The sequence below is a fragment of the Xiphophorus hellerii genome, chromosome 11 (assembly GCF_003331165.1).
Source record: "Xiphophorus hellerii strain 12219 chromosome 11, Xiphophorus_hellerii-4.1, whole genome shotgun sequence".
Classification (NCBI taxonomy): Eukaryota; Metazoa; Chordata; class Actinopteri; order Cyprinodontiformes; family Poeciliidae; genus Xiphophorus; species Xiphophorus hellerii.
This window is the reverse complement of record NC_045682.1, coordinates 23,172,129-23,199,605: the sequence shown is the minus strand read 5'-3', so window position 1 is coordinate 23,199,605 and position 27,477 is coordinate 23,172,129. Positions and strand designations below refer to the sequence as shown.

General features: G+C 37.1%; 1 protein-coding gene across 1 annotated transcript in view; it reads left to right on the top strand.

The window, feature by feature from the left end:
- Positions 1-27,477, top strand: part of stard13a (StAR related lipid transfer domain containing 13a) — a 59,368-nt gene continuing 31,891 nt past the window's right edge. Inside the window, exons 1-5 of the mRNA XM_032576606.1 lie at positions 1-68; positions 1,566-2,589; positions 5,555-5,683; positions 11,319-11,495; positions 14,420-14,450. Coding sequence (XP_032432497.1) covers positions 1,870-2,589; positions 5,555-5,683; positions 11,319-11,495; positions 14,420-14,450 — 1,057 coding nt within the window. The 5' untranslated portion in view covers positions 1-68; positions 1,566-1,869. The remainder of the gene's footprint in view (positions 69-1,565; positions 2,590-5,554; positions 5,684-11,318; positions 11,496-14,419; positions 14,451-27,477) is intronic.

Below are 27,477 nucleotides of genomic sequence, written 5' to 3'. Positions count from 1 at the left end.
TTTCTTTTGATGTCCATACTTCAGAATGTTGTGGTAGAAGAGGTCTTCAGCTTCTGTGAAAATGTCTGGTATGTTCAAATATAAATTTATCTTTTACTTTTAGAAAAATTAAAGCTCCCAAATGTTTTCATGTTCAAGTGTAAATCTACAGGGTTCTTGTGCACAGCAGAAACCTTGCAGTAACACTATTTCAACATCCCGACTTAAATATTTATTATGAGACGTGTCTCTTCAAAAGGTTTCTCAGTCTCCTTATATGTGCTGCAACAGTATCTGAACTCTAGATTGTCTTTTCAAGATTTTGACCCTGATTTTAAGACTTCTTGTTGGGAAAGGAAAATAACCCAGAGACAGAGGCGAGGAAAGGGTGTGATGGCTGCAGCCAAGAATAGCAATCCACCAGGAAAAAACAATGTGTTTTAGAAAAATGCCTTTGTGAAAAAAGGAAGAAAAATGTCTGACAGCCTGAGTTGTGAAAAACAGTGTTTATGCCAATGGGCATTTAATCTGATAGACATTCAATCTGCAAAATGTATAAGAAATTATAATTTTTTCCAGAGCTATTAAGTGCATCTAAGTGCATGACACAGTTTTTGCATGCTCACAGATTTCTCCTGCTTTTGCTTTTTTGTTGCACTAAAATGTTTCAGATCATCAAACAAATTTCAACATCACAAAGATAACCAGAGTAAAAACAAAATTCCAATGTGAAAATATATCTGCATTCCTTCTTAAATAATTTATTAACTGTGCTTAATTTTGTTTTTGGTTCATTTTCAGCACACAAAATTACTACCAAACCTGTAGCCCTGAAGGAAACTGACTGGTCAAATCAAAGCCTGGATTAAATGTAAAACTTTTAGCATGACCCTATTTAGACCATTTGTCCTTGAAAACTCTCCAGCGTGGTTAAATTAAACCAATTGTACTGAGAAGAGTGGCCCAAAATTCCTTTGCAATGATGTAAAAGACTCATAGCTTGATAGGAGTTGTTACAGCCAAGGGAGGCACCAGCAGTTCTAAAGTTTAGGTACAATTACTTTTTCACATAGGGCCAATTTGGTTTGGATAGCTTTCTCTTTTAATAAATAGAATGAACTAAAACATATTATTTGGGAACGTAATTGTTAGGGAGCTACTACTGGATCAATAAATCATCATAAGGTCCATTTAATGACTATCAACTAGTTTTTTTGCCATTTCAGTACACTCAGAGTTGTTAAAGGTTAAAGTGCCTCCATACTGACAGTCATTTTGAAATGCAGTTACAAGAAGTCTGGGGAAAAATGTGTTATTCATTGATGCTGCTTGATTTTACTGTGTTGGAATTTGTTGCGAATAGATCAGAGGTTATTCACCAACTCCAACCTCAGAATCCAATATGGGTGCTTTGCACCCAAGAGTTGTAGCAGAAGTTTCAGCCTTCAGTTTCTTCTCTTTGCAAATCCAGATTTCTGTGACTGTAACACATGCCTACTGTATATTATTTATAATTTGCACATGTGAAAACATGTGAGCATGAGCGAGTTTGTCCAAAACTCAGTCTTTTACTCTTCTCTGTGCAGGAAATCCAAAGCATTTGGGGATTACAAATGAGGTCCACACCAAGCTGTTGGTGTAAGTTCAGCAGCTTCACCTGATTCCATTCGTCAGACTGCTTTAATAACGTGATGTCATGGTGACAGCAGGACTTGCAGTCGCTGAGGAGGAGATCGGCAATGATGGTTAAAAGTCCAGTGGTTGCACCGCCTGGTCAAGAGCAGTTTAACAGGCATATTTACCCTCAGGCTGTGGATGTCTTTCTAAGTGAAGTGCAAAGACAAGTTCCCCCCTGCCCCAATTCAACACTCCAACAGCCAACTGAGAGCCATGTCTGGGCCTGCTTCTCTCTTTGATGCCACGCTGGATCCTGTGGCCAGTCACGTTAAACACTGGAAGGATCTGAAGATCGACAGCACGTCTAGCCTCAGTCAGAGTGTTTACACGCCTTCTGGATCTGCGCTAGAGGACATAGAGGTGACAGATACTGATGGTGGAGATGCTGCTCGGAGTGGTCCTCTATTTTTAGAACAGAATGTTAAACAGAGAGGAGCTGCAGCACCTGAGCAGCAGGAAGAGCGCCCCGCGGTGACGCCCCGTCCTGCCGAGATCCCTTCTGCCTTTTCACCACTCCTGGACACATCCTGTGACAACCATCTGTTTGAGTGTGTGAACTCGACAGAGGACACCTCACCGGACGTGCTTCGAATAGTAAAACATAAACCAAGTGCGATTGTCTTTTGCGATTATGAAGGCAGCCTCGCCACTGTTGGGAAGGAGAGTTCTGACGGCAGGGAGTCCTCTTCCTCCTCTGCTTCTAAAGAAGAGAGTGAAGATGAAGATGCTGATGTCGATGAATTCCCTGAAACTTTACAGTACAAGGAGTTTCTGGTCAGTCGCCATCGTAGGAATTTGAACAAAAACAGAAAGTTTCTGAGGAAGAGACCAGAAGTTCTGCCTCATGCCCCTGCAGCTGACCGGCCAAAGACCTCCAACAGCAAAATGAGACCGGAGTGTGCAGGTGGCAAGGAGGAAGAGGATACACGGCAGGTAAATAAAAACAGCTGGTATTTTTCTTGACCTCAGTATTTCATTGTATACCTGAGCTTTATTTAAAGTGGCTTTCCATAAACTTTGAGCTTTTGTCACATTTTGTCACATTATTACCATACGCATTATACTGGAATTTTAGGTGATAAACCAAGAAAAATAAGTGGATACTTTTGCCAGTACAGTGTTTTTGAAACTTTGCTCTACAAGTCTTTTGTGGTATGTGTCTTACCAGCTTTGCTGATCTAGACCCTCAAATTTTTGTCGGTTCTTCCCTTTATAAAATTGGATGAGTACTTCTGTGCACATTAACTTTCCATCCTTCATCACCTCTTGTCAGCTCCCATTCCCTAAGAAAAACATCCTCTCAGCCTGATGCTGCCACCACCATATTTAAAGAGGCAATGAGTAGTTTTACATCAAAAATTGTATTTTGCATGGGGGCCAAAAATTCACTTTTGTTTCCACAAACAGAGGACCTTCTTCCACCTGTTTGTTGTGTTTGTGAGTGACTCATTGGAGGTTTTAAATCAATATCCACACTTTACAGAATTCATTTATAAAAAAAAAACGTATGTATTATTTTCCTTCCACAGATATGCAATACGTTGCGATAAATCTGTTTGCGACACAAAAATTCCAATAGAATACATTGAAGATTCTGGCTGTAAGGCAACAAAATGCAAGTAAAAGTTCAAGCATGTTCATGTTTTTCATGTCACTTATTGTTGGTCATTCTTCTTTGCTTTATCAATCACTAAATGATAAAGTGAACAAGGTTCAATCTAGTCGTGAACCACCATGAACATGAACTATGCATAAGCTTAACCTTTCTTGTAATACATTTTGTACCACTAGAGAGCAGCAAAGTCGAACATTTCCAGATAATTTAAAATGACCTCATTCCTGCTTAGGATCAAGACTTTCTGTATAATAATGATGGATCTTTGTAAATAATGACCTCAATTAAAATAATGTTAAGATGTGATAAATGAACAAGTCAAATGTCTTGATTTAGGCTGTATGCTGTAAATAATATTTAAATATAAACATTGCAACATTAACAGGTTTTCATTACATTGTTTTTGTAAATACGTTTCTGATTTCTGCTAAGATTATATCAGACAAAAACAACCATTTTCTCTTTTTTTTAGTGTAGTAAATCTACAGTTAGTATTCTTTAGAGAAAAGTGAAAATGTCCAATTAGGAGTTATTCTATCTCAGAAATACTGCCTGTAATAAATTCCTTTCATATTTTCCTCTTGCACTGCCTGGCATCTGTTATAACCCTGCACCGCACCAGCAGTCATTCTTTAAAGCGAGTGTGTTCCTAACTTTGTTCTCACACCTGTCAGATTGCTCCCACCCCAACCCCCAGTCTCTGGCACGCTCCCATAACGGTCCTCTTGCTCTCTGCTCCCTCCTCTCTTCCTGAAATGAAAGGATTATCTCTGCCTGCACCTCCGTTGTGATGATGTTTCCACAGTTTGGCTGAACTTGCTGGAGGACTTGCAGAAAATCCCATTTATACAGATGCTTAAAAGTTTAAGGTTTACAGTTGTTGTTCCAGTTACTAAGGCATTTAGATTTTTTTGGTTTTCTTGGACTTAATTTTTTTATTAACAGAAACTATATCAGAGTATAGGAAGTAAAAAAATAATGCATTCTGGTGTAAAATCCCAAAGAACATGCCATCTTTAGGCTAATCAGAGATAGTTTAATGCGGCAAAAAGGCTGAAATGTTTAATATTTGACTGTAAGACTTATCCCTAAAATAATAAACAGGGAAACTTAAAAGGTTCACCAGATACTAAATTAACCTTCATCAGAAAATCCATCCCAGGTTCATCCCTCTGTTTGCTTAGCTTTTTAATTGGAAATTCACTTGAAAACAGCCAACACTACACATAGTAGTAGCTTTTTATAACAGTGTTTGTTTCCTGTGTATGAGTCCAATAATGAATTGCTGCTTTAAGCATTGATGAATTTAAGACTCTTTCCCCCTGTGGACGCTCTGGACAGAATCTTATTAACATTTCATGAACTTAGAGAGCACACTGCTGTGTCTGTGTGTGTCTATGTGTGCCTCAGTGCATTACCACATTTATGTGTCAGTGACTTTCAGCATGTGTACATGCTGGCAGTCATTCTTGTAACTGAAAAGCCTCCAGTGGCTGTGTTCCCCCACCTCGCCCTGGATCTGTCCCCCACAGTGAGGGTAAAAATAGCTCCCTGCTGTGCACAGACAGCCCTCTGTGCTCCTGTGCTGCGTAGGAATCTGGGGGATGTGGGGGCCGCAACACACAGGAAATGGTTTTACTGCCAAAGCAGTTACTGCAGATATTTTTTAAGCTGGTTGACATGATAGTTTTGGGACTGGAGAAAAGGGTGTGTTTGTGAGCGTGAGTGGGTAGATGAGTGGGTAGGTTGTGTTGTGAGGGCATGCTTGTGAGTATGCATGTAGCTGTGTGAGTGAGGGGGCTGTTTTTGGACTTCAGTTCTTTCAAAGGGTCTTTATATGCTGCTATCAGCCTATGGGACTCTGGGATTGGCAATGGAGCTCAGAAACAAAGCAGTTTGTTCATTTCCTGGAAGGCCAGCGAACAAGCATCTCAGTCAGACTCAATTACCACCAGTTACTGACAAAGTGCACAAATGATTTAGACCTTCGCATAACTTTAGCATGGGCACATCCAGCATCTCACATTGTGTAAATTAATGCTTATAACCTGTAAGCCTATACTTTGTTTTTATTCTTAGGCTGCACTTTCTGTTGTCCTCACAGAATCACTATTGATTTGTATCACAAGTCAGACTGAAGAATGAATCATTGAGGGAATGAAGGTTGGAATGGCTGAATGAGGAAGAGAAGTGTTGAGTTTTAGGTGCACATGAATTGTCTGCTACGTTGAGGTGTACTTACTTTCATTTCCATTTATTTTGGTTTTTGTCTTGTGTGCTCAGCAGTGTGACTCCATGATCCAGCTGATGAAAAAATTGGATCACCTCAGTGAGGGAATGCAAAACATTCAAAACTCTAATTCCTGCCACACAAATGACGTTCGAGTCAAGGAGGAGCAGCAGGGCACCAAGGTAAGCCTGATTTAGATTTGCTGCACATGTGATTGGTGAATAGCTCCATAAGTACAGATGGTGTCATCCTAGGCTCATCTGAGCAAAAACGACAAGGTTATGAATAGAAATGTAATACATTTTGAAAGCTCTCTATGCTAACTTTAAACAACACAAACACTATCCTTTTATTTTCTTTCATTTTAAGCTTACACGTTATTCGATTTATTAGACTTGTTTTTAGGTACCAAGCTATTTATTTAGACAATAAGAATTTGGCTCTGACTGTATATTCATATCTCATGGAGTGATAATACAACGTGAAACCTCAGTGAGTTTGAAAGACAGAAGTTTGGTGCACAAATTTGAATTAATTAAGAATTTTGGCTGATCAATACAGATTAGAAATAAATATACTCTAAATACACACTGTGTCTAAATACACATTAATTTGTGTTTAGGTAAATCTCCCTTAGATCTTGATCTGCAGAGACACCAGAATCACTTTTTTTGCCTTCAGCATGCTCCTGGCAGTCTGGTAGTCCAGTCTTATTTGCAGAACCGGTACAGCTCATTTAACTGCATTGTGTCCTGACATGGACATTTAGGCATAATCTACAAATGTTCAGAGTTTTGCAGGTCGGGGCTTTAGGGAGGCTTTTCCAGAAGCTTAATGTTAGTCTGCTTTATCCCTTTCTGAAACACTTTGGATGTCTGGATGCATGTTTGTGATCATTTCCCTGCTGGAACACCACATTCCAGTCATCTAGCTGCATGTTCAAAATTGTTCCTGATCATCCTAATAAATTTATTTTCATAAAGGGTGACAGTTTGGCTCTTTCTCCAAGTCTTACCAAAGAGGGCAAACAAATTAATGACTAGTATTTATTACTGATTCTTGCAATTTGCAATTGTTTAATAATGGATCTAACTGACTTTCCCAACTTGTGTAAATCTAGAATTTTCTGTACGTGTTCAGGATTTGGGATTTTTCTTTTCTGAGTATTTCTCAAGTCATTAAGAGATTTTTAGGTCATTGAGGAGAAATTACCAAATGAAGACAATAACAATCATTAAGAAGGATTTCTGAGGCCTTAGGTTTATTAAGTTTAAACCAATCTTAGAATGTTCAGCATCACTTATTAAAAAAATTATGCTGAACATAAAGAAAGCTTTTATATGTCATTTTAATTGGCTGATTATAGAAACACTGCAAAACAAAAAAAACAACCATATGCATTGAATAGTTCAATAATTTATAATTATTTTATCACCCTCGAAAGGAGAACATCCAAAATAGATATAGCATTCATGCTCATGATGACTGTGCATAAATTTTTCACTGGAAAAGTAAATTATAATCCGATTGGATTTCCATGCCGTTCATGTGGTACAATAACTGCTTGAACAGAAACAACAGAAGTCAAATCATGGCTTGCTGGAGCTTTAAAGGCATAGCAAACATATTTTGTGGACCAAAAGATCACAGTGGCCCTTCTGCTGTTCTTTTCCTACATGACATTCCAGATGCTTCATTATCCTTACTGAGTGTAAATGAGTTAACCTCAAATAGCTTTCAAACCATGTAGAAGTTAAGGAATGCTCATAAAATTTTTGAAATTACACCACAACAATCCCATTTAAACTGTTTTGCTTGTTAGAGAAACAGCAGTGTAATGAATTATGTTGACACATTTAGCAGTTTGCCTCATTGTCTGCTAATTCAGTGCAGAAGTGCAATGTTAATGAGCATCATGACATGTATAAGTGGACATGTAGAAATGGGATTATAGCTTGTTGCAAAACATATTTAGAAAATATATAGAAATTAGTTTTTCTGTATATTACTAATAAATTTCAAGATGTTGCAAAACAAACTTTTAAATTCTGTCAAAGTTTCCTTCAGGCATCAGTCTGTTTATTTTTATTTTTTTTGTTTTGCTGTGCAAGCAGAGACCTGCTTGATCTTTGCAAACTGTTCACCAGAATAACTCAAAACTATTTACTTGCAACCTCATTGTTTGGGGAACAAATAAGTGATCAGTCTAATGTCAAAACCATCAAAATACCCTACGGGTTATGGAACTCATTGTCCCTCAGTACAAATAAATTTACCAATGGTGGAGTTTTCACAATGTTCAGCTAAAATATCACATTGTCAATAATAAAATCCAGTGCATTAATCCGTCTTCAGGAATAGCATAATTTGTAAACAGTATCCACCTGTGTATAATTTAATAATTAAAATGTGGAGAGTATCGACAAACTGCAAACCTACCAAGACATGATGAGCATTAATCAGGGAAGCAGCCAAATATCCCTTGGCAACTCTGTGGAAGCTGCAGTGATCCACAACTCAGGTGGAAGAATCTGTTGGTAGAATAACTATTAGTTATTCACACTAAGTATTTTGATCTATTTGGAAGTAACAAAAAAATATATATTGTCAAAAGAAAGCCATAAGAAGTTTCTTATGCCCAATGGTATCAACTGAAGCCAGAGATTGACACAGAAGTGAATCTGGTTTGTGTAAAACTTGACCTCTTCAGTGTTTATGGTAAACATCTTAGCTGTCAGAAGGGGCAAAAACTGGCAATGTCAGTAGAGAGGTGATCAATGTCAAGTGACAGGAATGTGATGCTTTGACCGTTTTAAAAACAATGTTGTCAGTTTCAGTGCATCCAGAAGAAAATGGATCACATTAAAATTCTTTTAGAAAACAATCCGCAGAAAAGAACCTGGCCTGAGGTAGTACTGGATCTTCTGAGATGGTGATCCCTGACATTCACTGGGGGGTCAAGTGGTAAAAATGTTTAACAGAAGACAATATAAACATTTTAAAGAGTCCCAGCCAGAGTCCAGACATGAACCATGTCTAAAATCCACTGCTGAGACTAAATGAGTCAAGACAAATTAAATTTTCCAACCTTAATCTGATTATTGCAGGACTAAATGCTTCAAAAACTTGTCAGCATTATAAGATTGACTTTTAATGGCGAAAGCATTCAGCTATTGATTGCAAAAAAGGCTTTGGATAATTTAGGAAATAACTTTCCATCATTTCATATCTAATGCACCATTTGGCTTCTGCAGGGATCATTTGTAACCGAAAAGATCAGTAGGTTAAATGGCTCTTAATGCTCTGCAATTGACTTTTAATACACACTTTTAAAAGCAGGCATGAATAAAAATATCAGGTTAAAAATGCCATGAGAAGGGCGTGCCGTGGTGGCGGAGGGGTTAGCGCGACCCACATTCAGGCAAAACTTAGCCTCGACCCGGCTGTCGCTGGTTCGACTCCCAGACCCGACGACGTTTACCGCATGTCTTCCCCCCTCTCCTTCCCCCTTTCCTGTCAGCCTACTTTGAAAAAAAAAGGGACACTAGAGCCCACAAAAAAAGACCCCTTGCGGGGTGATAAAATAAATAAATAAAAAAATGCCATGAGAAACATCCAAAAATAGAAATTAAAATGAGAAAATTCCATCTCTTTTTTCTTTTTTCGCCATAGTGAAACACCATGTTGCTGACACATCTCCAACCACACAGTGGGAGCATTAGCAACAGCATTGATTGTCACCATGATGGGAATCCTTTGTAAGATCAGAAAGGGAATTTTCTGAAAACAGAATCATTGTATGTCGAAACAAGCAGAAAATAATCTCTTTGTGAGTATTTGTGAAATAGATTCTCTTCTACAGAAATGAAAGTCATTCCTCCCTTTCCATCAGTTACTCATGCATCTTATCAGCTCCGTGTTTCACTGGAAGGGGGAAGCGGGAAGCACATCAGTGGGTATTCCCACTGAAGTGGCCGCAGTAGCTGAGTGGAGGGGTCAAGCTGGATTGGACTTTCCACTTTCCACTGGGCTTTTTGTTGTCAATGAGCTGAACTCAGGCAGCGGAAGGAGAGCCAAGATTAGGGTGGGACTTTTTTTCAGAATGTTAGAAGGAACAATAAATCCTCAGCAAGGTCTTAAATCTTGAATCACTTCACATCATCACCAGCGTCATAAGTTACTGGACAGAAACCAGAGAAACCGATCTGCTGATGAGACAGGCAGCATGAAGACACAGGGAGTGGTAAGAGGCTGCTGCTGAATGGGATGAGCTATAGATCTCAATGTGTTTTTACACTGAGACATGATGGTTACCTGAATTAAAAGATAATAAATATTTTTGTTGCTTACTGCTAGTACACACTGAAAATGCAGGAGACTTTCTAAGTTTTACAGAATTTACCCTTTGACTGATTAACATAATAAACATTTAAAAGTTGATAGAAGTCATATTGTTCTGGTGCTTCTCAAGTAAAATAAAACTTTAGTAATAATTATTGTGGGCTGCACAGTTGCATAGTTGCTACCTGGTTCCCTTACAGGTAGAAGGTTGCAGATGCTCAGCTTGGGGTTGTGTTGTATTCATTTCTGTGTGGTTTCTCTCTGGGTATTTACTCCGACAGCTAGGTTAGCTGTTTACTCTAAACTGCCCTGAGGTATGAGTGTGTGTGTGCATGGTTGTTTATCCTGTGTGTCCTATGATGAACTGACAACCTGTTCATGGCTACCCTGCTTAGATAAATGGGTATAAAAAGAAAGTGGGAGGATTATTGCTAAGTTGTCTAATAAATTGAATTGGGGTATTTAAGTTTTTTATGTACTTGTTATATACCACTTGTCAATCTTGTTTATGATTATTTCTTTTATTTATATCTGTCTATACTGTTGTATGACGACAAGCTGAATCTATGAACAAGATAGTGTCCAGATACTATTAATAGTGTTGTTTGTTGCACACTGTACAACAAATAAATATCAAAAGCACAAAATGCCACTAATTATTAATAGTTCTATGATGAAGAAATTAAAATGTCAAAAGTAAAAATCAAACATGATCTTGAGCAAAAATACCAAAAACTGTATCATCTATGCTAAAACTGTGACCTATAGCTGTAAAATGTTTTAGTTTATAAACTTGAGGAACACCACTGACAACTGAGCAAGTCTGTGATGAATAACTTTAAATTGTATTTACTGACAATCATCCAAGAGATGTGATTTAAACCAGAGATGTGGAGACTATATAAGAAGTGCAGTTTTAGTTTTAAGGGCTGGGTGTCATAGAATAGTATTATATGAATGAAAATGTTCAGAGCATGCTTTATTATTAATGTGTTTTTCAAAAGTTAAGTTGCTCTTGGGTGTAACATCAAAACTTTTAAATTGCAAGAAAAGAAAGGTTAGAGGACAGTCAGCACAAAGAGGACATTTTCTGCACTCATGCATTCATGCAAAAAAAAAAAAAACCAGTCCGATTTCCCACCAGAAAAACTTCTATATAATCTGACAAAATTAGCAAACAATTTCACATAGACATTGAAAAATTAAGAAATTTGCATAAACTGTTAAGCACCACTGACAGTTGATCAAAACTGTGAACATTCTTGTTATGATTTTTAATATATGATATGAAATATCATGAGAGATTTGGTCAAAAATACAACTCGGATCAATAAAGAGAAAGACATTGTTTGGTATCCACATATAAACCACATGCTTTTCTTTGTGTCTGGGCAGCTAAAATCTTATTTAGGTGTAGTGGATGTACATTTTTTTATTTCTTTTCCTTAGCTTGTTTTTCTCTCTCCTTTCCTTCAGGGTGCCCAGACTGTGTTCAGGATGACCGTCCGAACAGGCCCGGATCAAGGAGCCCACAAATCTCCAGACAAACCTGAGCCGCTGACCAGACGTCGCTCACGACCCTTGACCCGCAGCAGGCCACTGATCCGCTCCTCCCTCACGTCTCCTACTCATCTCCAAGCTCGTCATGCCTGGGTGAGACACTTCGGTTACATCTGTGAGAAACTCTTAAAAAATAAAAAAACAGCCCATTTTTAACTGCTCTGATTTAGAGTTTCTGATGTAAGTCGGTTACCGTCTGGAGCAGCGTCTCCCATGAGAACACTTCTGAGGCCCATTTTGCTTTGCTCTTTCATACTGATATAAAGTCTGTGATTCCTCTCAGACTTTTGATTGCATTACAGACTCATGAAGCACTTTGAAGCTGACCTTGTACACAGGAGCTTCACAGACTGATATAAGCTGATCAGTCACTCAGCTGAGTCAAATCTGATTTCTGAGTAAAACCTTTAACCTGTTTTGGGTAAAAATAGTCACTACATTTCCAGTGTTTCATAAGAAAAGAAATGAAGTGAACATCTGTGGTTTGTTTTTGAACACACTGTGACATATCACCTCCTGTCCTCATCTGTGAGTCACCTTGTTTTAGCTTACATCTTACACAAAGGCTTTTGCTGAAAAGAAATCTGTTATGTTTTGATATTTTCTCTGTCCCTTTGTTACATCATGTTTCTCCTTCTGCCTGAAACTCAGTTAAGGTTTCTACTGCCCTGCTGTTTTATAAATAAGATGAGTGTAAAGCGGTGAGACAGATCTGCTCCACGCAGCAGAATTTACAAGGTCACTTTCTGCCCAGTCAGCACAGTCACAACTGTACTACAACAGTCAGACAGATAAGGGAGAATAAAAAGTAATGTCTTCTTTAAGCAAAGATGTCATTTTTCTTGAAGTTTTATAAAGAACACCACTCATATAATTTTGAAAACGTAACAATGACAGAACTGTTAGGGTTGAAAGCTTATTGTTGAAAGCCAAAGTGAAGAAATAAAACATTTTAAAGAGAGTAAACCTCTGAATTTCAAGAGTGCCACTTGGTTAAGGGCTTTGTTTTCTAAATGGCTGATATTTAAAGATAGAGAAGCTAAAAGGAAGTCAATCATTTTTGCTTGTTTGCTATGTCAAACCTTTGTTTTTGTGGTTTTGAACCTGATGAAAGGATGTAAACTGATCTGGGACATTTCTTGGCACACATGTCAATTTATACCCACAGGGAGGAAAACCTTTAAAACCTGCTTTGACAACTGAGAATTTTAATACATTTATATAATACAGTCATAATTTACAGTGGTTAAAATAGTTATTTCTGTCAAATCAGGAGTCATTATATTTCATAATTTATTGGAGTGGACTGGTCAACACAGGCGATGGAACCTTAATAAATAATTCATCTATTTATTATTTTATTTCTTTCTTTATGCATTTTTATTTGTTTTATTTGTAGTTCTTAAACATACTGAACTACCAAGAAAATTAAATTGAAATGCAGTGATGAAGAGCGTTTGAAATGAAAGTAGGAATGAATGTAAAGTTGAAGAATTTTTAGAACAGAAATAAAAATAGTTAATTTTCTGCAGAAAATAAATTATGCATCTGTAAATGTGTGCAAAGTCCATAATGTGTGTTTTTTTAAAACTGAAATGCATCAAATGATTAGATATCTACATGTTATTGAAAACATTGCCCAATAGCACAGGACTGCCAACAGTTGATTTTGTGCAACTTTTTCCATATCATGCCAGTTATGCCACAGTGGTATTCAACTGAAAGCTTTTCAATACTTCAGAGCATTAAAGAGGCTTAATGGGTGTTAGCTGGTGTTGTTCGAATTGGTTGCCCTAAAAGAAGCATTAGTTCAAAGCTCATGTTGCAATTTTCAGTAGTTACACCATCTCATGAGGTCAACAGCAAGGTACAATTTGATCATCATTTATTTATTTTATTACTCAATAAAAGCACAATATTTATGCATAATCTTTTCTGGCTTAAATTCCCACCAGCTCTCTTGTCTTTTGTGTAGAGTGTCTCCAAATATCTTGAAACAACCTCTTTAAACTGAAACCCATTATTAGCATTCTATATGAGTGAATCCTGTAGTGGAATACTGTTGTTTGCGCTCAACTTATGTTTTACTGAGTAGGTAGGCAGGCAGAGGGACGAGCAGGGGGTGTTCAATTTGATGCAGGGGTGGGTTTATTTCCCCCCTAACTGTGACTGATAAAGCACAGCTGTGCAAACGAACACTCCCTCTCTCCTCCTTAAACACAGACATAAACACCCCTACACATTTAAATAAATGTAACGTTTGAGTATCAGTATGACTTTCAGGCATGCTATTTCCCCAGAAGCACATTTCTGAAAGTGTGTCTTGGAACAAATAGATTTATTAGCCTCAGTCGTAATGCTCCTTCACTCCTTTCTACATAGGATGGTTTCCACCAGTTCACACTCAGACAAAATGCAGACAGAAGGTGGACAATTAAGTTCAGCTTTAGCAGCGGCCATTCAACAAAAGGTAGCAACAGTGTGCTAACAGAACAGGTAGCTAGAGATGACCTGCTGAAAAAAGAACCACATTATTCATATCATTCTTTCTGAGTTGATAGCAGACTTTAACCATTATATCCTTCTCCGTGCATCTTTATATTTAACCTTTAGTGTAATATTCAGTTTTATCATATTCATCTCTCACTCTAAAGAGAGGACACAGATAGGTTCAGTCACCTGTAAAAATCTTTTCCCATTTCCTCAGATCTAACAACATTATATTTTAGGATTAAGCCAATTCATGAAAGGAATGTAGCTGCATTAATTAACTAAAGGAAACAACAAGTACACATATTTCTCAACTTAGGAAATGAGTTTATGAAGAAATGTAATTTTCCTAGCATTGCTACTGTTGCAGTCTGAGCAGACTGATAAAAGTGGGGCACCATCTTTTTGGCCAATGTTGCATTCCCAAAAGCTTTGGAGGAAATTCACCCTCTGCTGGTATATTTTACTGCTTCTGTTTTGGTACTTATTTGTATTTCTGTCTCCGTCTCTCTTCTTTGTCATGCTAGGTTGCTGCTAAGATGACCTGCGGATCAGCAGGTAGGATGACCTTTAATGTGAAAGTGGGGATTCTTACTTTTTTTCTGCCGAGGAGAAAAAAAGTCCTTTTTCTTGGACTTTGTTTCCCCAGTTAAGGATAAAACAGGACTTGTGGGAATTTCTCCACTTGCATTTCAAACCTTAGTCATCACAGCATGCAGTGCAAACACACGTTTTGTCCTATAAACAGACACACGCATATTTTTGGAGCAATAACTACTTCTGATAGCAGAAATCACACACCATTTATAATGCCGTGTAAAATTATCCACCAACCTTGCACTTTTTCACACTTTTTCATGTTACACCCACACGATGTATTGCATTTTACTAAAACTTCATGTGATAAACCAACATAATACTTTATAGAGCTGCTTTTTGCTGCTGTGACAGCTACAGGTTTTTTGGAGTATGGAGATAGAAAGGAATTTTTCTATCATTTTTCTTTGCAAAATAGCCAAAGCTATCTAAATACTTCTCCTGTAGCTGATTCTCAATTGGTTTGATAAACCACAGGTGTCAAACTCCACGTGTGTCTCGGCTCCAGCTACCTGAATAAGATAATTAGGTCATTAGCTGGACTCTGTAGAACTTCATAGCATGCTGAGAAGGATGTTTAGTCATTTGATTATAAGTATGTTGGACTACTAGAGGCACATCTAAAATTGCTTGACTCTCTGGTCTTAACCATTCTACTGATTGTAACTCTGATTGTGTTCTTCTAGATGGGAACTTCTGCTGTACCAAAAAACATCTCAGTGCTAAAATCGTTTCTGACCAGCTTCTCTGCCCCAACAAGAAAGAAGCAGAGAGCTCCTATGGAGTCACTAGGAAGTTTTTATCTGCTTCCACGATTAATTACTCTGCTCAGATTAGATTACAGGTCAGGTTTAGGTACATTTACTTTTCAATTACATGATTTAGAATAACCAGAAAAGCACTCAATGACATCCTCAAGGTTTGGGTCACAACTTCATAACCTAGTTTTTTTTATTTCTTAAAAAATATTGAAAGCCATGTATCTTCTTCCTTCCATTTCACAATTATGGATCACTCTATATTAGTATATAACATAAAATCCCAGTGAAATTTGTAGCTGTAATGTGAAAAACTGTCAAAAATTCAAGGGTTTTGCACACATTTGGAAGACATTACACTATAATCTTGTCATGTTACAACATCTGGAAGTAAAAATGGATTGATTTATATTGAACTTAAATGTTCTTGTTTCAATTCTGGGTCTGATATTCACTGAAACTGATGCAGAGTTCTCAAAAATGATGAATGAGCCTTACCCTCATCTGTATCTCTTATCTTCGGAACATGTTCTCCTTTGATTGGCACAAACAGATGTCATGGCTGCTGTAGCTAAGTGGATCCCAGGGAGTTGATTTCGGTCGCATTGGCTGCGTTTAAAGTTTGTTTACTTTGCTGTGTTTTTCTGAGTGTGCGTGCAGTTGTGTTGGGTCCTCTCAAATGCCACCAGTCAGGGTAACATTACGAGCACTGGTAGTCCATGAAGGAGAGCTTCATACTGGGTAATGAGGCCCAGGAGGCTTCGGCCAGGTCAGAGGTGATGCTGGATAGGCTAGGTAGGGTGAACATGTTGTGTGTTTGTGTAGTTGTAAGACTAACATTTCATACAAACACAGTGATGCTGAAGGAGAAGTGGGGATTATACCAGCCATTCGGACTTTCAGACTTTAGATTTGTTTTTTTCTCTTCAAGTGTTTATTTGTCCTCTGATGCCAGGAAACACTTCAGGACTCTGACAGAAATCCTTCCTAATCATTCAGTGTGTTGTCAGCCTGTGTGGTCTGGTTCTTTGTTGCTGAGCGGCGGGGATATGATACGGTCGTATCTCGCCTCACATAGCTGACATTCACTCCGCTCTGCGTCGGATAAACAGGGAATTCTTCAAGGGAATTTAATAGAACTACTGGCATTCACACTGTGACCTCTGCTGGGTGGCTGACTGCAGATTATTGAAATTAGCCCCAGTACGCATCTTTGATGTGTTTATTCACTTTGACAGTTTTATTAGATATTTGTAGCCATGTCTGGGAGGACATTTGTGGTGTCATGCTATGTGGTTCATGTCATATCTGCCCTGAAGCCCCTGAGAACACGGGTAGCTGAGCTCCCATCTAATTTTTCTGGAAAATTAATTTGCTGCATCGGTAGAGGTTTTCTGGGTAAATGCCTTAAACTACGAGATTATGTTTATCTTGTCAGCAGTGTCTTGTTATAGTTGATCATTGTGGAAAGATATATTTTTCAACCTTAAGAACCTATAATCAAAACATGCCCAGCTTGATCTAACTTTGTCACAACTCATTTGAGGTTTTATCTATAATAACAGAACTTTATTACATTATTAGAATAAAGTTCTATTGTTTTTTTGTATAATAAAAAAATTCTATTCTATTATTATGTAATAGAAAATTTTTTTATTGTACAATATAATTAGTTCTATTATTATTTTGTTTAAAAATAGAACTTTATTCTATTATCATACATAATATAACCTTCTATATCTCAAGGAACAATTAATTTCAAACACATTTGAAATTAAACTTGCTAGGTGTTAATCATATATTTCTACTCAAATCTATGTGTAAAAGTCATTATTAAGAACATTTTTAATAATGTGTATGTGTAGCCATTTTAGTTACAGTAGGAATAATAGTTGCTTGATTAAATAAAACAAATGTGATATACATTATTTCTTGTTTCTATGTTTCAATGACACTGCTAACAAGTTTCTATGTTTCAGATTTTTTTGAAAGTCCTGGACAGATCAAATGTATTTCAGCCTATCATATCTCTGCAGCCAGTAAGACATCTTACTGCATAATTTCTGTACAGGACTAATCTATAGGGGGTCATTCAAAAAGGCAAAAAACCCCCAAAAACCAACATGCTAAAAATTATTGTATCAAATCAAGCAACCACTAAAGGAAGATCCAAAAATGTCAATGAAAAAGAAAATTATACATATAGCCCAACTACTTTATTATACTATTGCAGAAAACCTAAAATCATGATTATGATGACTGAGTTAGTGAAAACATCTTATTCTGATGTTCTAAGCAGAATGTGCACTGACTGTGCTGCCTCAGCATTGTGATGACACCTTGCTGTTCACTGGGCTGCATTACCACAAGCCAGTTAGACACGACACTAAAACCACTGATAAGAACAACTGAACAAAATCAATGCTTCCATCTTCTGCAGGACTTTGGGTGGCCTTCATGTTGGCCATAGTTGTTTCATCTACCACCCACCTAAACATTACTGCCGACGAAGCACATGCCTCCATGGTGATTTCTCTCCCTGAAGGCAGTGGCCTCACCCAGCAAGACACTGTAACCTTCTCACACTGTAAAAAACTGTTTAAAGAATGTACTAAAGTTTCATGTTTCAGTTTAATTCAGCACCCGAGCCTTTTAGCTGATGATTGTGGCAGAGAGTTGTGACCCTGACTATTGCTGGCTGAAGTTTGAGCTACTGTATAAACATTATAAATAAGGAGGGATGTCATAATTAGGATTCTTTTATTTTTGGTCTTCATGACTGAACTAACTGAATTAAGAATAGGCTTTTACCAATGACGAATACTAACTAGGTGGGGCAATATCTTATGACACAAGAAAAACAGTGAAATATTTCTCATCTGAGTGAAGATTATCCAGCATAGTGCTGTTCAGTTGCTGGGAGCATGCGACTTGCCCCAGTAAAGCAAGTATAAGTAACAATTATCTAACCAGATATGGAGGAGAGTGAGTCTAGCTTGAAACTCTGTTATATTTATATCTAACTCTTATTTTGAAGTTGGAAAAGGGATTATTTCCTGCTTTGCACAGTCTGGTGTGTCTGCAACTTCTTGTAGCAAACAGGAAAGGGATAACACTTTTAAATTGTTAGCCTGGGTTGAAAAAAGATGCAGTGAAGCAGTGGCAAACAATAAGCGCTCTGGGAATATTGAAACTAGCGAGCAGTTACTGTTATGGTGCTAAAGTTGGTGTTGCAGCATAAATGCACTACACTAGAGTTTTTAGCATTAACTTGTCTGTTGTTTGACCACCCAAGAATTGGACCTGAGTGAGAATGTCCATATGTGGATATATGAAAACTGGACTGAATGATTGTACACTGTTTACAGATTCTATAAAACACAGTTTTTGATAATAATAAAAAAACATTATTCATGAGAAAAATTTTGATTCTTTGTCCCATGCCTACCACTATTGAATGAACTTGGATCTTGCTCTTGATGATGATGATTATATGCAGCTTAGTTTGCTAGGCTAATCCTAGCATTCATTCTCTGTGTTTTGATATTGCTTTCTGATCATTTAGCTCATATATTTTACAGTGATTGCAGTTAATTATGTGGACGAAACATATAGAAGTTATTCTCCGGCTTCATTAATGAAAATTTTGCTTCAAATGGTGTAAATTTACATGACTTGTGTTTTAGCGACCAATAGGTGCAGTAAGACAGGGAAGTACAGCAACCAATATGGTATCTCTTTCAGTGTTTTCACACAATTTATTTCATTCAGTTAATTAATCCAGTTAGTAATAAGTAGTTAGAAGTAAATATAATGCTTTCCTGGATGGAAAACTGGTAGAGGCTGCTGGAAACTGGAGTGAATGTTTACCTTCCTGCAGCAGAATGACCCAACAAATATGTTGAGGTTTTTGGTTATAATGCTAAAACGTTCATGTAGTATGAACACTTTTGCAATACATTATTAAATATGTATAGCATAAAATACCTCAGTTCTGTTCAAATAGTGACTTTTTAAAGTAGCCATGATGTACCATGTGTGCAGTGTGCACATTAAGTTAAATTATGTTCAATAAATAGTTTGAGGTGAGAATACTTGTCAGGCTTCATCATTTTTACCAATTGCAGGATTTATTTACTTTATTTCTAATATTGTCTAATATTGTGCTAGATGAGTGAATTCTTAGTGTTTGGGATCACCAAATATGTATATTGTATATCTGTTCAGGCATTCAAAAATCCAGAATACATCATCCTGTGGCTGTTTTATAAAAATATCTCAGAAAACTGAAGCTATTTTAGAGCAACTGATAAGCTTCACCTGACCTTGGTCTGAAAAAACACACACCGACACACATTCTCCACATTTTCCAGGATTATAAAAAAAACATACAGTGTAATCCATCAGAATTTTCACATTATTGGAAAGTGCTCAAAGAGGCTTTGAGTAATCTGAGAGTATGATCTGTCAGTGATTTTATGCTGCTTGCATGTCTGGAATATGTTTTTATTTTGTCAGACTGGAAAGACTCTGTTGCCCTGCAGGTGCTGTAAACTTTTGACACATTCTTGTAGGAAAATTGAGGAAAATGGTCTAGGGGTATTGGCACTACTACTTAATTTCATTAGCTCCTTTAACTAGATTAAATCAATATTCATCCTTATCACATTATGCTTGGAATCTGTGCCCGAAGCACTTCTTTCCCTTGTATTGTGGGTACAAGATATTTTCTACCAGAAAAGAAGATGGCTCTGTGAATAACATAAAATTAACTCAAAATGTTATGACTGTGCCTTATGTATAGGTTGCAAACTGTGTAGATATTTTAACTGATTCATTGTGAACAAAGTGGTGTAAAACTTGAGGGATTGAGCTCTCTTCCTACATGTCTGCCTTTTCATTTCTCTGCAGCCTTTCTGCCCTCTGCTGTTTCCTCTGATCATTTTAGCACCACAACAATATTTTTTATTTCCATGTTTGGAGTGATTTTACATGTAAGGGCCTCAATCTTTTATATTTTTTTGTAAATCCGTGTGCCGTTTCCCTGCCCATATGCTCCTTAAAGCATATGGGCTGTAAGGAACTGATAATACAATTGATAAGCCATAAAGTAAATTTAAATTGCTTTTATTTTGTAACTTTACTTTTCACACAAAATTTTTCTGAAGCATCTATTTTAATATTATTTCTACAGTAAATACCTACATATAAATTGGACCTGTTGTGATTTAGAAATATGTCACTACATTAATTGGAATAAATTATTAAAGTTGAAAAAAATTAATTTCTCAACATGTAATATGATGATGATGAGGTGCTCTGGGGATGTCTCACCAGGAAGAGACCCAGAGGAAGACCCAGGACAAGCTGGAGGGACTATGTTTCCTGGCTGGCCTGGGAACGCCTCGGGATTCTCCCGGGAGTCTTAGATAGACTAAAATAACTTAGATCTGGACTCTCATGAGAAAAGCAAAAACAGTAGCTGTCTCTTTTCCTTTTAAATACCATTTATGTGCAATGATGACCAGCTAACTGTTCTTTTAGATTGGCATCGGGAGATTATCTACACCAGCAATTTTTGTTAGCGTTGTGAGCAGAGCCTGACTAAGACTGAATGGGGCTCTAAGCAGAATTTTATTTCATTTCATCAACCAGTAACCCTCACAGAATCAGTCATATGCAGCTTAAATTAGCCAAACTTGATTGTTGTGTATTGCACTTGAATCATTAAATTTTGTGGTAAACTATACTAAATTGAATTACTCACAGAATGAGTTTTAAATTAAATAATGAGTAAGTAAATTATAAAGGCATTATTTTTAGGCATGACTATAAAACTATAATGACCAAGACATGAATATTTACCTCTATATGATCACTTCAAGTACATTCATCAGTCATTTCAAATACGAAATAAACCAGATTTTTAGGTTAATTTGAACCTTTTGCTATTCATAAGCCTTGAAACGTAAATCTAGCCTCTTTTTTATAAGCTTGAACAATTGCATCATTATGCATGCATTGGATATAATAATGCAAACCATTGTTGCATTTTAGCAGTATTTTAAGTTGCTAAAATAATTGTTTTTTCATCTGAGGACTGAAAGGCAATTAGGTTGTTTTCGGCTTGGTGAGAATTAGTTGCTGAGAATCATCCTGGTTAAGAAGCTAATAAAAAACTTCACAATGCAGCCAACAAGTCCATAAAAAATGAGTCGCTCAACAATAAGGCACTCCTATCCACATGTAATCTCCACTCCCTTGACCTGCAGGGTTTCCTTTACACCCATTAGCCATTGTTTGCTCTTCTTTTCCCACCTCTTTCCATACCATAGTGTGCACCCTGCAGTGAAATGCATTTTATTACTTGTGTGTTTCTGGACATGTCAGCCTTTTTACATTTAAAATGCAGTTTTAAAGAATGGTCACCCTTCTATCTGCTTTTTGTTGTTATTGTTTTTGTTTTTTTGGCAAATTTAAATGTTTCCGATCATCATAACAAATTTTAACAATAGACAGTGGTAACAAAGTAAGTGCAAAACGTAGTTTTTAGATGATGATTCCATTAGTTGAGAAAAATAACAATCTAAGCCAATGTAGTTTGATGTAAATAGTCATTGCACCCTTACTGCACTGTTAATTAACCAGAAGCAACTAACTTATACTAGCTACACACAACCTGGTTACTACATACCTCTAGAATCAGGGATTCACCTAAACAGAACCTGTCAAATAATAAGGAGTAGGCTACAAAATCTTAAAAAACAACATGTCAAAACCCGAGCTAAATAAATGTAAGAACAGGTCAGGAAAAAACAGTCCTGACATTTATGTGTTTGGAAAGGTTTACAAGGTAATTTTTATCCTTTAGGACTACAGTAATTGTACAAAAAAATAAACAAAACATGGCTCTATGGTGAATTGTGTCAGGACTACTAAAATAGGCTGACCTACCAAAGTTACTCCAAAGTGCACTAACAACTCATCTAGGAGGTCACAAAAGAACTCAAAGCAACATCCAAAGCACTGCTTGCAGTGATTGTAGTTCATTAATAAGAAACAGACTGTTTTGTCTTGGAGCCTTATTTCACATTTGCCAGAAATATCTGAATATTCCTAAACATTTTTGGCATTTTGTGCATTTTACAAGACAAAAGTGGAACTGTTGTGTGTGATTCTTTATATCTGAAGAAAAACTATCATCATTTCAGAAAAACAAACAAACATGAGATGAAAAGACAAACATGATGGCCACAGTGGGATGGTCTGGAGCTACTTTGCTGCTTTCGGGCTTAGGTGACTTTCAGTAATTGATGGAACCAGATATTCTTCTCTCTACCAGATAATCCGGAAGGAAAATATCTGATCATCAGTTTGTGACTTTAAGCTCAAGTACAATTGCGATAGACAAAATTCAAAAGACACCAGCAAGTTCACAGCAACAGCTTTCTTCTGTTGTTGGAAATATTGACAGAAGAACTTTCGCTGACTGGGTAGCCAGTCAGTTTGTGAATTGGACTAAATTTGCACTTGACCCATTTTCGCCTGGGCCAACTGCTCTGTAGGAACCACAAATACATTCCTCACTGCCTAGTGCAGAAATATTGACACACACATGCTGACACTGTTGATTCACTCCTGTATGCAGATTCTGTGGGTTTGCACTGTCAACTTACTTTGATGGCATTAGCGAAGTCAGAGCTTAACTCAACTTTTGGGTTGGAAAACCTAAATTAATGATTTCTTTTCCAAATTGGAGAACATTAATCTCTTTAAGCTTTTAAGTGATTCCTCATCCATGTTTGACATTTTGACTTAGTTTGCCTTATTTCTATTCTTCTCTGAATTTGTTGAATGAAAGATTGTTTTTGTGAATTGCAGTGTGCAACTTTCATCTCATAAACGTATTCATAGCCTGCTTCATTTTTCATGTCATATCCACGTACTAAATGTGTTTATTTACATGTTTATAGGACATGATCTTAAAATAGGTGGAAAAATCTGCGTTTCCACCTACTTTACAAAAAACAGAACACCTGGAAAGTGTGGTAATTGCTCTTAAATAAAATTTTGTTTGAGATTACCCTTTACTAAACTCCATTAATCTTTCCATCAGCTCAAACCAGCTTTTGTTTACTTAGTGAAAAAAAACGAACAAACTCCAAAACATTCCCACTGCAAGATGCTGCCACTACCCTGTTTCACTATGGGGATGGTGTGATTGAGGCATGTATGCAAAAAAGTTCTCAAAACTCTTCCATAAAGGCCACATATGTGAATTTAATGGTTTTGATTGATTTTTTTATGGATACTAGGTTGGATTAAAGAAGCTGCATAGCGATGCTTGTCTCACTTTTAATATTGAAAACCATGTAAGTTTCATTTCCCTTCGCAATCATGAATAGTTGATATTTGTACTTTCCAAGTCCATGTTTGTCTTTTATTGATTAAGGATAATTTTCTACGGGCTTTTATTTTTGCACTTGCAGAATTCAAGATGATATTTTTAAGACATGACACCAGGCTGATACTTGCATAGGCATTATGCATGTTTCAGTCTTAATGTTGCATGCTCTGAGCTGCTTGGCCTGAATCTCTGAGGGCTGCTAAAAATAGAAGATGAGGAGTAGACAGAAAGTGGCTGGATGGAGAAAAGAAAAAATGAGCTGAAGGAGGAAAGAGTGTACATGTTAGCAGAGTAGGCATGGTGATTTAAGGACATTTTCAGTGAAAAAGGGGGAGCTGAAGCAGAAGCATTTGTCACAGCCTTTGGTCACATGATTTGTTAAATCATTGATTAGTGTTGAACTCACTAACCCAGCTTCTGAGTGCAGAAGCAGATATTGACTTCTTACTGCTATTCTGCCACTGTAAAGGAGAGCGTCTGCAATAGACAGTTCTGGAAAATACAGTCATGAGAAAACGTTAGAACAATTTGCAATAAAAACAGTAAAAAATACTTTTTTAAATTTCCAGTGAAATGGTTTAAAAAATCAATATCTGGTGAGGAATACCTTAGGACAGCCCTACATTTATTCCCACTTGAAATGGTTGAAACTACGAACGGGCAAACACAGATCTGATGCACATGATTTGAACAGTGTTTCTCAGCATTTAAATAAATGCTGTTTTTATTAATTAATCTGGCGTTCTCCTGATTTTTGATGAAACAACCCTATGGTAAGATTAAAGGAGCAGCCAGACGCCTTCAGAAAGAAAACTGTAGCAGCTCATGAGTCTAGTAAGTGGGTCCACAGAGGTCACAACATAAGTTTACATCAGGGAGTTTAATATACCAAAAATAGTCTACATTCAAAACAGCTGCCAAGAAGCCCATGTCTGGCCACCCAAAGTTCAACCTGAAGACACAGGATAAAATGCTTAAAAACATTTCCAAAAACAATAAAAAGTCATCACAAGAAATAGCAGGCTCTGAAAACTGTTAAAAATACATGTCTGAACAATCAAAAAGAGGCTACTCAAACTTACCTTTCCTTACCTACATGAGGTGCACAAAGAAATGTTTCTTCAGAGAGAACATAGAAAAAGACAACGAGTCCTGGAGTAAAGTTCTTAGGACAGGTGACAGTCTAAAATTGAATTATTTTGACACTAAACAGAGGACATGTTTGGCATAAACCAAATAGAGCATTCCAGAAAACGTTTTTCAAGACTAATATTCTGGTCATTGAATGTGGACATGTAACTGCTGTGTTTGTGAGATTCTCCAGCCGCTTGAGACAGGCCAGTAAAAATATCACTGAGCACCTCCATGACCCTCAGCATGCAGTTTTTTGCTATATAGTTTTTACTCAGCATGACCACATTGCTTATATGACCGAGTTTCCTAACCTCAAATGACCCGCCTGGAAGTAAAGGGGCAGAAACTCTGTGCTCCTTTTTTGCTCCACCTTCCCATCCTTCTCCTCCTCCTCTTTCTTAAGTCCCAAGAAGACAACAGGGTTCTCCACAGCAGCAGTTGTTCATTCCTGTAACTGCAGTAAGATCTGATTGCTCCCAGAGCAACGAAAGCCCATGCTTCGCTGTGTATTTGTTCAGAAAACCAGATCCCATCTCTGTCAATCGTTTTGTTTTGATTGGCTGCTTGACCACTGGAATGTGTTGGATGGTTGTTTTGATTGGCTGCTACACTGAGACGGACTTCCTGCAGGGCTCCTTCTCCCTGTCCAGACTAAAGATTGACCCCATGGACAAGCTTTGTATCATTACAGAGGAGAATTACAAAACTGAATGGCTTAGTCAAAGTCCAGTAGTTTTCCCACAGAAGAGTTCAGTTTCTTTTTCATTCCCACACTACAACTTGTTTTGTGAAGTCTTGTCCACTGGTTTACTTTTCAAGTGACAAAAACAGTGATATGTAGCTGTGATGCTGAATTTCACAGCATAAGTAATGGAAATTTTAGTAATTAACCATTTAAACAAAAGCATAGAGTTCCTTGTTAAATTCTGCATAAACATGCCCCTTTTTAAATTTTTTCCACATTCAGACTACAAATTTTAGTGTAGTTTTACTGGGATATTATATGATTAACCTGTAGCTTAGTTGTGAAGTAGAAAATGCAAACGATGAATGGTTTACAAGAATTTTTATTAATAAATCTATGTAAATTATTGTATGTATTTTATCAAACATCTCTTAATTGATACTTTGTAGCACCACGTATTGCTTAAGTACAGTTGCATGTCTTATGATATTTTTTAAAGTGAAATGTCTGCCCATTCCACTTTAAAAAATTGCTCAAGCACAATCAGACTGAAACAAACAAGAATGTTTAGATCTAGACTTTGACTAAGCTGTTCTTACAAATGAACTGTTAGTTAAACAATTTTATTGTAGCTCTACCTTTAGGGTCCTGAAAGAAAATGTTCACCCATAAGTTTGTGATCTTAAGTTCAAGCACAATGTTAAACAGTGGAGCAAGTATCTGAAGCACACTAATGGCTAAAATAGCAACAACAAAAAAACAGCTAAGGTTTTGGCATGGCCTAGTGAATGTCCAGACTTATGTCTTATTGAGATGCTGTTTCATGATGTTAAACCTTGTTCATTCTCAAAACCTCTCCAGTGAGGCTGAATTTAAAAAATCTTTAAGGAAGAGTGGGCTAGAGTTCATCCCTAGAGATTTGATAAACACATTGTTGTTTCAAACACTTTATGACATTTGTTACCTTCAATAATAAAACCATTTGGCTTGGTGGTCAGTTGATTTTTGATATGGGACCAAGCTAGTTTGAATAATATTGTTCATTTAATAAATTAAATTGTAATATGAAAATTAATTTTTGAGTTGACCGCAATTATCTTTTTCTGATGCTAAAGTTTGTTTGATGATCTGAAAGCTGTGTGATAAAAAGCACAAACAAAAAAAGGACCAAGTTTTGTATTGTTGTCAGAATGAAGTGGAATGTATGCATGCATGTGTTATATTTAGGTAAATCACGCAGGCTTGTTCTGTATAATTTTTTTAAAAGGAGCAACAATATTTGCAAAAGAAAATAAAGACATCAGTCTTACTACACCTAATAAAACGCTAAAAAGAAATTAGGTGCTTTCAGGTGTTGCTAAATCTTCTAATGATCGATTGTGTAGCTTCTCTCCGTCTGCTTCTGAACTCCTGTGTGTTGGTGGTCTTGTCAGTTGACTCTGCCTTTTGTCTCCTCTGAGCTCCCAAGTTCCTCCACCCTTCGGTCACTCACTCATCGTCTTTCATTGCTAGCTCTTTTTTTTTTTTATCACATCTCTCGTCTCAAAACACTTTCCCTCTCATCACTGCTTGGTATCAGAGTCAGGCATGCATCTAGTCCCAGACACAGAAGGGTAACATGTAAGAAGGTCCTACTGTCCTACTGTCATCGGACATTTCAGACCATGACTACAGAGAGACTGAAAACATGAAGTCTTTAGGTCTTCCATCATCAAGTGTCATGAGTTGAGGTAAAATAAAATACAATCACATAAGTTATTTCAAGGATAAAAATAATAGCTTGAGTGAACATTTAGATCCCTACCTCTAGCAGGCCCTACAAGCAAAGTGGTGTTTGGTATCGACATGACCTCAAGATGTTGCTGACTGCCAGAGATGTCAAGCATGTTTCAACAGGCCAAAATGCCGAATCAGGTCCCTCCTCACAGGGTCCATGCTGACCTGCAACTCAACACCACAAACAAGACATCCGACGGTGTCAGGCAGAAGGCAGCTGAGGAGCAT